Here is a 13404-nt window from a genome sequence, read left to right as displayed (position 1 = left end):
AACCCACTCAGAACCGCACCCCTTCCTCCACAGGCCTGACCTTCCCTCCACATGTCTGATTGCCCCGAATGGCACTTCCTGTCCCCTGACACGCCGCAGAGTTCACTTACTGCAGTTACTGTCTGTTTGTTTCTTCCCACGAGAACCAAAGGTCCATGAAGGGTGGGATTTTTGTTGGTTTTATTTACTGATGTATCTTTAGCACCTCAAGTAGGTACTCAACAGATACTGGTTAAATCAGTAGTCCCCGACTTTTTTGGTACTGGGGATCAGTTTCATGGAAGACAATTTTTCCACGACCTAGTTCCTAACGGGCCACGGACTGGTACAGTCTGCGACTTGGGGGTTGGAGACCCCTGGGTTAAATGAATAAAAAATCACTTTACTAAAGAACAATTTGATTAAACTGTATTTAGAAAGCAATTAAGCCATTTTGTAGCAGGGACCTAAAAGGATGCCCTAGGACGTCACTCTTTGTTTTCCTTTATCCCAAGCGAACTTCTGTGCACATTTCAAGGGCACATAGTCCTTCCCGTGCGGAGGAAGAGCCAGCACTCCGGCTCAGCGCCAAAGCCGGGGACCTGCAAAGCGCACTTAAACGTCCACTGTGTGGTCAACATATTTTTGCAAACAGCAAAACGAAGTTGGACTTCTTTTCTACTTCCTGGTACAAGCTGCTGCTACTTACTCTGGTAAAGAGAGAAAATGGCATTTGCAAGGTCAATACCACACTATTTCAGCTCATGATTTTATTCTGAAAATCTTTAAAATGCCATAAAAGGAGGGCAGCTGCTTGACTTTGAAAGAAGGCAACCTGGTCAAGGTGAAGTGCTGAGGCTGTGGGTTCCACGCAAGCCACTGGTGCTGGACACAGGGCTTCACACCGCAGCTCTTCGAGCTGCTCTGGGAGACCGGGGGTCCCCGATGCCCGGGAGCCCAAAGCCATCTCCACGGCCGTGGTGAGACAGCGTCAGTCCGTCTCGCCACGTGGACTGAAGCCTGTTGCAGCGTGAAAGTGAAGAGGAGGAGGTGCCACTGTCCTGGGGCTCACCACAGTCCTCCCTGCCACACACCCACCCCTGAAACACGCCACCTCATCCAGGGACAGCCCCAGTGGAGCAGCAAACGGCGACTCTGCCAGAGTCCAACCCTGAGTCACCTCTAACACTGTGTGATGAATGGGAACCCCACAAAGCCCTCTGCTGCACCCTCAAATGTGGCGCCTGTCTCCTGGAAAAGCGCTTGACTGTTTGAGTGGAGAGATGAACTTCCACTTTCTTCACAGAAAACGACGTTTACTTGTAAGGACAAATCGCAGAGTGAATTAGTATTCAAACTTAGGTTACTCAGCAAACACTTTTTTTTGACTAATCCTATCTTTTCAAGGGAAACACATGATAGTATTTATTTCCAACGGTAAAAAATTTGAGTTTTTAAGCAAAAGCAAGAATTTTGGAAAGCTAGCATATGCTATGATCATGACAGCTTCCAAATACTTAGAACCTGCTGATACGATCAGCGATGACAGCGACCAGTTGCCGCCATGGTGTGGTGTAATGAGACGTGCCACCGCCGGGACGGTGGAGCAACGGAAAGCGGGGTCTGCACGAACAGCTCCCTGCTGCGGGCTGAGAGTCCACACTGCAACAGGGCTTAAGAAGCCCCCCACGAGTTGAGCTCCACTGTGGTCTCAGGGAAGAGACTGTCTGAAAGCCTCCTGTAGTAGTTCCGCCTCCGACTACACACGCCGCAGCCGGGACAGCGTATCACACCTGCCCGGTGAAGCAGCGGTGAGAAGCCAGCTGTCTCCGGCTAGATGTTGGAGACCTGGAAACTACGTACACTGCCCTCCTTCCCAGGACATTTTTGCTTAGGAAACACGTAATGGGTCTATTATGATTTCATAATGAATTAAATGTTTTAAATTTTTCACCTTTAATTTCTAATGTGATAAATATCAAGAAATACAGCCATATAAACCAAAGTTCTTTAGAATTTTCCACAGTGTTAAGAGAGCAGCAAAGACCCTGGTACCGGAGTTTGGGAACCGCTACTCTGCATCCGCAGGGGGCCTTGCCGTGCACCACCCCGGTGTCTGCAGTCTCACGAGGACCGCCTGTGGCCCCGTCCCCGGAGGGCCTCTGTGCACCGCCTCGCTGGCTCACCTCGCATTCACGATGTTCCCGGCATTTAGCTCGACCATCTCTTCGAAGCCAATCGCAAATATGTCAGTCGGCTTACTTCTTTTATCTACAATTAGGCATCCAAGACAGACTTTAAAATGCAGCCACGGTCAAATGGCGCCCCTGCCTGCAGCCCGTGCAGCCCAACTGAGACCAGCACCAGCTCTCATAAAAACCCATTTTCTGTCGTGAGTTTGACCGAGCTGAAGCTGATGGCAAAAACCCATGAGTGGGGCAAAATTACTTTAAATTGGCTTTCTATTCAGGCGTCCTGAAATTGCTGCTTTAAGACTGCTGTTCTGGAAGACCCTTAAGTCCTTTCAGAAACCATTTTGAAAGATTCCTGCTGAAGAATCTGCACCATGGGCGGCCAGAAACGAGCCACTTCTCCAGGACTGATGCTGATCTGCGCTGGGGAGGGAGAGTGGGCGCTCGGAAACATCCACTCAGATGAGTGGACAGACGAGTGGACGTTCATAAAAGGCTCATACGAGAACAGGGCTCGGAAGCCAGCTACAAAGAGAGCGAGCCGTTGGGAGGGGCTTCCCAGTGGCATTCGGGAACCACAGGCGTGGCTCTGTTTGCTATCTCACGGGCGAATGCAGCCCAGTAAACCAGGAGACACGCCACAGCAGGGACACCGCCCTCGGGTCTGGCCAGCAGCTCTCTCGGGGTTGACCAGAACTGAAGAAGAACAGGGGCTGCCCCCACAAACAGCCCGGGGTTACTTGGGCAGCCCAAGTACTAGTTCAGAAATGAGCATAAACAGTGGCTGGGAAGAGCCTACAAATACTGCGAACTAATGCTGAGAAACAAAAAATAAAAATATTTATTGACTCCTATTATATGAAAGGCTCATACATACGTCATTGCATCTAATTATCACACAGATACTACAGAGTGAGATCATTCTTGCCTTTTATTTACAGACAGAAAACGGAGGCTCTGGAGCAGAAGGCACTGGCCCGAGGTCCCGCCCAAGACGCGGTGCCACACAGTGACTCCGGACCCAGGCTGCCAGAGCTCCAGGCGGCTCGGCCGCCACCAGCCGCCACCAGCCGCGTGCCCGTGGCCAGGTCGCCTCCCTCGGCTGTGAAACCAGACCGCACTGACGGTGCCTACCGCTAGAGGGTTCAGTGAACAGGTGTGAAGTACTAAGAATTGTAGTGTTAGCTGTCATTTCGTTTCTATTACAATTATTACTGCTACTGCGAGTTAGGTTCAAGGTCAAACGTGAAAAGGGGCATTTTAATAAAAATGTGGGGAAAACCCCAGGGTTCAAGATGTGACGATGAAAGACGACTAGAAGAGATAAAAATTTGTGGTTTCCTTTAAAGGGACTTATTTATGTAGGGATCCTATTTCCTAAGAGATCAAATTACCAAAGAAAAGGTATTTTATTTTATCATTCTTTTTTTTATGAAGTAGAAAAAAATATATAAGAATAAAAAGGATGTGAGCTTCCAATAGATCTGATCTACAAAAATGCTGGCCTTCAAATGAAACTCCAAGCTTCTCTGATGAAGTAATGCTGGTTGTGAAGTGCCACGCTGTTTTTAGACTATAGTAAGCCGGTCAGGATTTACTAATTACATCCGTACAGTAAAAAGCCAACCTTGAGCCCTGGCTGGTGCAGCTCAGTGCCTTGAGCGAGGACTGCAAACCAAAGGATCGCTGGTTCGAGTCCCAGTCAGGGCACACGCCTGGGTTGCGGGCCAGGTCCCCAGTGGGGGCCATGTGAGAGACAACCACACATTGATTTTTCTCCCTCTCTTTCTCCCTCCCTTCCCCTCTCTGAAAATAAAGATAAATAAAATCTTTAAAAAAAAAAAAAAAGCCAACCTTGAAACTCCTGGATGCCAGCCAACTTGGGCGCATCCAGGAGCCAGTCGGTGAGCGTCTGGTTCCGAAATGCGATGCTGCGGAACTGCTTCCCGCCGTTCACGTTCCAGGTCCCCACACACACCCGGATTTTCCTGGGCTTGGAATACTTGTAGAAATTCTCGCACATGCTCTTCAGTACTTTAGAGGAGGCTGACAGAAACAAAACACAATAGAATTTTAACTGCATTACAACAGCTGTTAAAATCGATTTTCGCAACTGAGAAACGAAGTCTGGAAGGCACAGTGATCACAGTGAGTACAAACAATTGCAAGCTATTGCAGAGGCGGGGAGGGGGTCGGCCTCGGACACAGAGCCCAACACAATGCAATTAACTAAACACAATTTAAAAAATACCAACCACATATATACAATAACTAAAGAAAAGCTATTATGAAATTATTGTAGCAACATGAAACACACAGAACAAACAGTACTGTTTCAGTGAAATGCTACATTGTTTTATAAGGTACAAAATTAGGGACAGTGCAGTTTTAGATATAAAGCAATCAACTTTCATGTAACTTTCACTCAAAGGCTGGTAAGAATATAAATTTTATTTCTCCCCGAACAAAAGCATTTGAGAACATTCACATTTAGGATTCTTGCTGAGGACAGCCGGTTGGGTGAGCTACAGCTCCCTGACGGAAACACGCGATGCTGCAGAGCAAAGCCACCGGCACTTGCTGCCCACCTCACTCAGAGCAGAAGCAGAGCCCGAAACTATGGGGTCCGGGACACCCTGAGTGTGCTGGCTGGCTGTTCTGCACCCCTGCTCCCCGCCCAGCCACGGGACTCCCAGTCCTTTCAAAAGGATGCCAGGGCTGCTCCACCACGGGGCCCTTGCACTGGCTGTGCTGGGGGCCGCAGTGCTCCCCCCTCGCTGCCTGCAGGGGATGCTTTCCCTGAGCAGCTCATTAAAACCTGCCTTCTGTCCCCGACCTCCCAGGTCTCCTGCTTAATTTTTCTCCATACGCTTTACCACCATTTACAAACTTGTGTACCTGACTATTTCTCCTGTGACGACCTGTCGCCCTTCACAAGACTGAAGGCTCGGGGAGGGCAGGAGCTCTGCTCTGGCACTCACACGGCTAACTAGGAGCTGGCTGTCCCTACATCACCACTGGTCTTTGTCACTGAAGTCACTATCATTGTCACTACTATGAGACCAGCTTCTGCAGTCCTTTCTCAATCCAGACACAAGTTCTAGAATGATCCAACAGCTTAAACTAATCAGCAAGACAAGTAACGAGCGGAGTGCACTGATGAAGTCAGTGCATGCGTGGAACAGAGTTTTAAATGTCCTGTCTTTTCCTCCACTCGCTGGCACCATGACACGCAGAGGGAGGCACGTGCCCAACTCCACGCTGCCCTTTCAGAGCACGAGTCTTGCTGCGTGACTCTCAGGCAGAGGAACTGCTGTGTTCCTCGCCGCCTCCAAAAACTAACCAGTTTCTCAAAACAGCGGAGCAACAACTAAGCAAAACGCGTCTGACGTGAAGGGAAACAAAGATGTCTTTTTTCACTCAATTTCTGGCAAGAGTTTAACTTTTGTTCCCTTTGCCACAGATTCATGTTTTGAGATCACAGACTTTGTTCAGAAAGTAAAGGCACGACATTCCTGTGAACAGGAGGGGCAGAAAAGAACCACCTTTCAGTCTTCCACGCTTAACTCTCCCAACTTGGCCGGCAGCCCTGACACTAAAGGTTTCAGCGCTGGTCTCAGAGCCCTTACAGAGCGCCTCGCCCACGTGGTGAGACAGCCAGGCGCCGCCCTGCGAAGGCTGCGTGTGAGCCGCTGCTGGGGCGCACGGATCACGGGTGTGCTCTACGGTCACCCCCAACACTCACGCCTGAGCTCTTCCACACGCACATTGGGCAAACGCAGGTCTGCCCAATAAATTATAAAAGTGAAATTACAACTGGCGGGCTCTCTAATTGGAATTAAACATTTGCTACAGGATGACAGAGAGCTTTGCATATTTCCGTCTAAGTAGCTTTCTCAAACCCAAACTTTTCCTCCTCAGGTTGAAACAAGGTATCCATTCGTGCTGCTAGGGTCTGAGGGAAAAGTAAAGAGGAAGTTGACATTTATATGGCTTTGTTTGTTTACAGTATCAACCTTAGAGAAATAGAGAAAATGTTGCTTTTACACAGACTGATTTTCTGTACTGTACCTGACTGTAAAGTCTGCTCAGAAACTACGGATGCATGAAGAAGAAAACAAAGAGTCATTAGTAAAACAGCAAGTGGCGGTTAGAATCCGGGCTTAACGACAGCATTCTAGGGTGGCTTCATTTCTTTGAAGTCCATTTGATGGCTTTATTTTTTCTGATGGCGACAGGACACCAAAAATTAAACATAAATGGCAATAGCTGACGTGAGCCTCTGCATCTTCGAAAACCCTGTGGGGACTCGGGGACGTCAGCAGGTCCTGGGCCTGCTTCCCAGGCCGCTCCCGTGCATGGGTGTCAGTGTGTGCACACGTGCACATGCGTGTGGAGATGATGCGCAGAACCTAAGAGGCTGGAGGACACTGGACACGCGGAAGGCACTGGCCTTTCGGAATTCTTCCTGGGACTCACGGATGGGCGAGCGCCACCAGTGCGGTTACCACAAACCACATGCGTGCCAAAAACATCACCGTGCTGGGAAGGCGCTGCCACGTCTGTCACATGGCCTCAGGGCTCATGGGAAATGTGGGTTAGGGCAAAATGGCCACTTTGGCAGTGACACACCAAAAAAAAGACAGGAGCTCACTAGAGATGCCAGCCCAGCTTCACGCGTGGTAACTGGTGAGGAGTGTCACTGCTCCCCGGGTGTGCCTGCAGCATCGGGCCGGGGGAACGGCATCTGACTGTGCACGGGAAACGGCTGCCCCAGAGTGGCTGGGCATGGCGCACAGCACCGCGTGGGGGCCGGAGCAGGGGCACACCTGAGGTTTGTGCACAAGTGTGCACACATGCTGTGCACTCCCACTCACCTCCGTTCTGCAGGGCAGCTGTCTGTGCCCACTGCTGTCACCGCCCGCAGAACCATACAGGAGCTAAGACAGGAGCGGCACTGTGCCCAGAGTGTCCCCTGACGCACCATCCCTGCCGGAACAACTCCCACTCTTAGAGTGAGGGTTAGGGCAGAACTGGCTGTACTTTTCTAGGGCATATTTTACGTATAGGGAAAGATGCGGCAAACTACGAAACTGACAGGTTTGGGGATGGTTGACTCTTCTTTCCTGCAGTTGCTTACTTCAAATGACTCTGAGTAATGCCTCTCTGTCAGGGAGGGACAAGTGCAAGGAGGTGACAGAGGCAGGTCAGGGCTGGGAGGCCGGGAGGCCAGAGCCTGCAGTGAACACCGCCTGCCACCAGGCAGGTTCTGTTCCCAGAGCTTCAAACCCCCAGGAGCTGGACTGCTGCCTGTAGTCCTGCGGGCTGTTCGGAGAGACCCCTGCGCACCCGTCTGACCAAGGAGCCGTCTGAGAGCGCAGGGCTTGGAGAGGAGCAATTTCTCCTACTCAGACGGAAAAAACTCAAAGGTGTGGCTTGGAGATAACTGAAGAAATAAAAATGTTAAGAGTGATGAAAGGTTGAAATAGAAAAAGTATGGAGAAAGGAAGTCTAATTTATTAAGTTTTACCATGAATGTTAAGTTTTCCCACTATTCTACTTAATATATGTTCACTGATATGAGCGCAAATTCTTTTGATTTTAATAAAAGACACAGAAGACAAAAGCTACCCTGAAACTCACTTAGCTATGTCCGATGTTAAAATTGGGAATAGTAGTATCCAATAATAAGCAATATTTTAAATGATTAGAATGACAACATGTATTCAAGCAATAGCAGTGAAAAGGTAAGAACAAGTTGTAGAAACTTCTGGGGTGATGATTAGCAAACCCACCAAACTAGGCATCGGCTTGCGCAACGACGCGTCTGTTTCCCATGTAACTAAGCTACCGGGCGGGTGCTCCGTGAGCTGCGTGTGTGCGACACCCGCCCTCCACTCACCCCTCAGCTCACCGCTCACTAGCACCACGGACGATATGCACATTCTGTAAGGGAGAAACTTTCTTTGGAGAATGCAATTTTTAAAAATCATATTGGTAGAATTCAGTATCCTTCCAAATCTATTTTAATCAACTGAACCTAAAAGTTATTTATATTAATAAGTTTACATTTACTTCTTGGGCTTTTAGAAGAAATATACAAATAGCATAAAGTAAAATAAAAGTACGCATACCACGCAAACTTCCAGTAGTTAAAAGTGCTCGAGCTTTGTCAGCTAAATCACTATTTAGAGTATTTCCCAGGAGCAAAACATCAATGGCCTCTTGCTTGGAGCTGTCAAAGAAGTTATTTTGAATCGTTCTAGTAACAGAACGAGCACCATCTTTTAACTTTCCGGCCTGTTGGGGAGAAAGGAGCACCGACTTTCATTCTAAGTTCTGTTCTTTTTCCTCGGGAGGCATTTTGAAACTTTAAGCTTTACATCCCCTCACTGTGATAAAGAGCCTAATCATTCTACTCTGCGTGTCAAACCATCTCAGTAAAATGGGCCCAGGTGCCACTGCGCCTCTCCTCGTCTGGACGACCACTCCGTGGGGACGAGGAGGAAGCGCAGTGCCCCCCTGTGCCCACCCACGCCGTGCAGAGCTCGGGCTCCGTGGAAAGTGAACTGACTGCACGGGAAACGAGGAGACCACCCCCTGCCCCTAACGTTCAGGTTCGGGGCGGGCGGGGAGGGAGGCGGGGGAGATGGAGGCGGCCACACTGCACTCCCACACTGCAAAGGGCTTTAATAATAGAAAATGAAACTGAAGTTGTTCCCAAATAGCTTCACTAGTCACAGTTACAACTGAACATAGGGATGAAGGTCTAGTCTAAAATGAAATTCATAATTACAGTTCATAAATACATATAACCTGTAATATATACATAATAGGTAATGTTATGTAGTATTACATAAATATAGTTTACACTTAAACTACAGTCTGCATATTTTAGTCTGTATATTTTATTGCCTATGTACATATAAATAATAAAAACAATGAACTTATGCTAATTCTTATAGTAACGGAGTTTACATAACTTCTAATGAACACATACTTTACTCAGGTACATTAGTTACCGTAAGGATTTATTTTGTTCTTATGGACTTTGATAGTTGTTTTATAAAAAACCCAACTTTTACCTTTTAGGAAAATAGTTTTCAGTACATAATTTTTATTTCTTATAAAGAGATAACAGTTTTGAGGCTTAAAATGTTATTCTCTTCCACATGATTCCATAAACAGAGGACATTACTTGAAAAGACACTCACCGTCCACATTATCAGGCAATTAGTCAAAAGGAACCCAGAGAAAAGGAAAGAAAGAACAGTTCAGATGTTAGGTTTCAGCTCAGCACGGACCACTATGTTCACATATAAAAGTTCAGAGCTATCAGGTTAGAGGTAAAAGACTCACAACACAGGTAACCTCTCTATTGTCTTAGTCGCTGCAGAAACAAAAAGGTAAGAAAACATAAGATCTTAGGCAATAGTTGTAGAGAATCAGGTTATAATAGCAAAAATTATGTTCTTTATGTAAAATAAATAAGTGAAAGCTTAACGACTGAGGTTTTTAAAAATGGGGATCACTGAAGAGAAAACACTGTAGATGTTAATACGCATCATTTCTGTAACTCAAACAAAAGGAACTCTGGCAAGTAAAGGCAGCAGTGCTGGAAGCAGCACGGCCCTGAGCGAGACCCGGGAGAGGAGGCAGACCTGGGAAGGCGGGGCCTTCGGGTGATGCGTGGGCTTCGAGGAGCTCGCCCGTCCCCCCGAAGAGGCTGAGCGAGGGCCGTGAAGGAGGCGCACGCCCTCCTGTCTATTCTGAAGTAACCTGGGGACCGCCGAGGCAGCTGAGGCTAGGAGCCTTAAAAAGTCAATGCTGTGTATAAAATAATAAAAAATAACCTCGAGCAGGCTTCCAAAGCCCCTCGGTAAGGGGCCAAATAGTGGTGTGGCAGACAGTGTCCCGACAACAGCACCAGTGCAAAGGCACTGCTGAGGCAGAGAACTTCAACTGAGTGCGCATCTGACGCCCTGAGAGTCTCCTTCTCAAGGGGAGATCGGGAAAACAGCAACACGGAACCACGAAGCCCTGACCCGGCCGGGCTCACAGAGGGTGTCGCATGGACTGCCTGCTGACGTGCCGTCCACCCAGCACGGCCACCTGGCTGTTCCACAGTGGGCACCGGGTTAAGTGCTGGGACCCAGCCAGACAGAACAGGACCCTTTATCAGGAAGACTGTGGTTTTAAAAAACCTTATTTATAATCAAATATGTAACATAAAAAGTCAAACAAAGATACGAGGGGAAGCCATGAAAAAGTGGAAGCAGTGCAGACCCAGGCCTCCTGGACGCTGATGGGATGACTGACCACGTCACACCCCGCTGCCCCGCCCCAGGGAGCGCCCACCTTGCATCCGCTCAGGCACCGCGGCAGGGGGAGAGTTACGGAGGAACCAAAGCACGTGAGACAGACCCTAGAAGTACAGAGAGACCCTCTCCCAGTTCCCCCAGGCGGGCAGGCGGGACCGGAACCCACCTTGGCCTTCCCTTCCAGAGCTCCCGTGCCGGCGTAGATCTTACTGATTGAGTCTCCGTTCACGGACCACATGGACCGGAACACTTCTTGAAAGCGGGTCACCAACTGAGGCTTCTCGGCTAAGCCGAGAGCTTCCAACTGTTTAGCTAGCATCTAAAACAACAAGAGAGAAACTCTTACAGCTACATGAACACCTTCAGTGTGATGTGACTCTTTTTTATTTTTGTGTTTTTTTCATCGCCATTAGAATCCCCTGTACCCTCTTTCTCCTCCACCCTGCCCCCGCTACAATCACTGCACTGTTGTCCGTGTGTGGTGTGACTTTTGAGGACCACCAGAAGTAAACCAAAAATCTGTACTTACAGGACTACATGGGGCTGGATTCTGATATAACAGTTTACCAGGCTAACTGTGTTGTTTCCCACCATTTCTACATTTAAAGTAAAGACCGCATCAGTGAGACTTACAAGCAACTTGATATTCCCATGTTATAACAAAAACATCTTTCTGGTTACACAATAAAATTAATCTTATTAAAATATCCCTATAGTCCTGGATGGTGTGGCTCAGTGGATTGAGTGCTGGCCTGTGAATGAAAAGGGTCACCGGTTTGGTTCCCAGTCCGGGCACATGCCTGGGTTGTGGGCCAGGTCCCCAGTGGGGCACATGAGAGACACCCATACAGTGATGTTTCTCTTCCTCTCTTTAAAAAATAAATATCTACATCTATATCTATAAATCTTACTCCATTACCTTTATTGACCTAAAAGAACTATTATTCAACAGCACGCGGCAGAGAAGAAAAATATTTACCTAGTTTATTTAAATATACATGTGCACGTGTAGAATGGCTACGTTTCTGCAGCTTTTGTATGTGGCTCTCAGTTTGGGTGATGAGGTCAAGGTTATGCAGTAAACAGAGCTGCTCTTGAATTGTCACCGATAGAAATCACCACTGGTGACGTGTGTCAAAGACAACTATGCGGGGCACAGCTGGCCGGGCCCCCACAGTAACATCACAGATAACAAGAAAAGCGTCTAGAAAAGTTACTGCTCTTGATTCAGAATGAATTTTAGCCTTGAAACTGGGCAGAGCTGAAGCAACGGACGAGCCTTTCTCCACCAGCCTACTCTCCTACTGGGAATGCAGTCGCACCACATGCCTGGGTTTCATGAACTCCTCCCTACTAGGGGGCCCTCTGACCGCACCTGTACCATGGGGATTACCCAGCATTCCTGTGGGATCAGACACTGAGGTCAGACGCAAACGCTGCACGGGCCCGGCACCAGAGCGGCCGTCTGCTGGCACTGAGAGCAAAACAAACAGGCCCTAGGACCCCTTCACCACAAACGCACCCCTGTCTCCGAGAAGTGGGGCGAAACTTGCTGCCACTGCCTGCGTGGTTTTGCCTACTCTAACCGTTAAATGTGGTGACCGTCTAACCAGCGTCTACACAGGGAGTGTTCGCAGCCCCAGCTCCCAGCAGTGGACGGCCAGCTAAGCCGGGCTCTGAAAACTAAAGCCTGTCTGTTCACTCTCAGTGAGGACTCAGCACCTCAGTCAGCTCACTCTCGAACCTGGGGAAATGTGTTCTAAATAAGTTATAATAACAGATGCAGGACAGATTTCAATCAAGGCGAAACAATAAAACATACTTAGTTACTTGAAAAAGACCTGTCCGTAGTGGAGAATTCTACACACTGCAGCTTCATTTTGGAGACAGAAAATCCCCAACTACAGAACTAATTAAGCAATATTCTGGTCAGATGTAAGAGCATCATTAACTAGAGGAAAGAATAACATGCTGTTGGGTTGGCCAAAATGCCCATTTAGTTTTCTCTATAAAATAAGAGACACGTTTCTCACTGTCTCCAATAGCTGTATTAATTTGGATATTTTGAGTAAGTCAGCTATCTACTGCGGGGTGTAACGCTGATCATCCTCAATTACTGTCTCGATGTGATCAATGTCAACTTCAGCTGGTCTGTCTACCGGGCCCTGGAGCAGCATCCAGCTGAAATCTCCAGCAGGAAACTTCGCAAACCACTTCTGACACGTCCAGTCAGTCACAGCACCTTCTCCATGCACTGCACACATTTTTTTGTGTGTTTCGGTTGCATTTTTACCTTTCTTGAAATAAGAAAGCATAAAATGCTGAAAATGTTGCATATTTTCTTCCATCTTCAATATTAAATGACTACACAAAAATCCGCCAATTTTGATGAGCATTTTAAAATGCACGCTGATGTGACGGCTGTCATAATGCAACCTAACAAAATCGTTTCAAATGAAGTTAGAGACAATGAAGCACTACTAGAGTCAGCACATGAGGGAAAGCGAATGAACTTTTTGGCCACCCCACACTTCTTCTAAAAGACAAGCAAAAGAGGCAATTATTGGAATAGTACAAAGAACAGGGGTTCTTTCAAAGGAACGTTAAGAACTAACAGAGGGAAACAGATAGCTACACAGGAGAGCATTTAGAACAGACAGAGGAGATGTTTAAATGACAAGGATTTGGGCCAAAAAAAGACCGGAGGAGGAGAACGCCTTTCCGGAAGCCTGGCTGGCTCTGCACAGTCACAGGCAGCATGGGGGGGGGGGGGGGGCGGACGCCGCGTTACCTCCAGGCCCAGGAAGGCCTGCACGCTGTTGGTCCTGTCCAGGCAGTCCAAGCAGTTGGTGCGCACGGTGCCGCCCTGGCCCCTGCAACACACAGACGCGCCCGGTCAGGCGGCTCGCGCG

The 13404-nt window shown here is 48.2% G+C and overlaps 1 protein-coding gene across 6 annotated transcripts in view; it reads right to left on the bottom strand.

Annotated features, from left to right (window-relative positions):
• SYNJ1 (synaptojanin 1) overlaps nt 1–13404 on the bottom strand; it is a 76289-nt gene that overhangs the window by 28386 nt on the left and 34499 nt on the right. For 4 of the 6 annotated variants that reach the window (XM_053657772.1, XM_053657775.1, XM_053657776.1 and 1 more), the window contains exons 10-14: nt 13284–13365; nt 10659–10811; nt 8306–8471; nt 4026–4217; nt 2166–2250 (exon numbers count right to left, since the gene is read on the bottom strand). In XM_053657772.1, coding sequence (XP_053513747.1) covers nt 2166–2250; nt 4026–4217; nt 8306–8471; nt 10659–10811; nt 13284–13365 — 678 coding nt within the window. The remainder of the gene's footprint in view (nt 1–2165; nt 2251–4025; nt 4218–8305; nt 8472–10658; nt 10812–13283; nt 13366–13404) is intronic. The other 2 variants (XM_053657777.1, XM_053657774.1) reach the window with 1 other exon arrangement.

This window comes from Artibeus jamaicensis, unplaced genomic scaffold, assembly GCF_021234435.1.
Source record: "Artibeus jamaicensis isolate MK-2021 breed Jamaican fruit bat unplaced genomic scaffold, CSHL_Jam_final scaffold_474, whole genome shotgun sequence".
In the NCBI taxonomy this organism is placed as follows: domain Eukaryota; kingdom Metazoa; phylum Chordata; class Mammalia; order Chiroptera; family Phyllostomidae; genus Artibeus; species Artibeus jamaicensis.
Note: the sequence above shows the minus strand (reverse complement) of the source record. Positions and strands in the feature narration are given on the sequence as shown.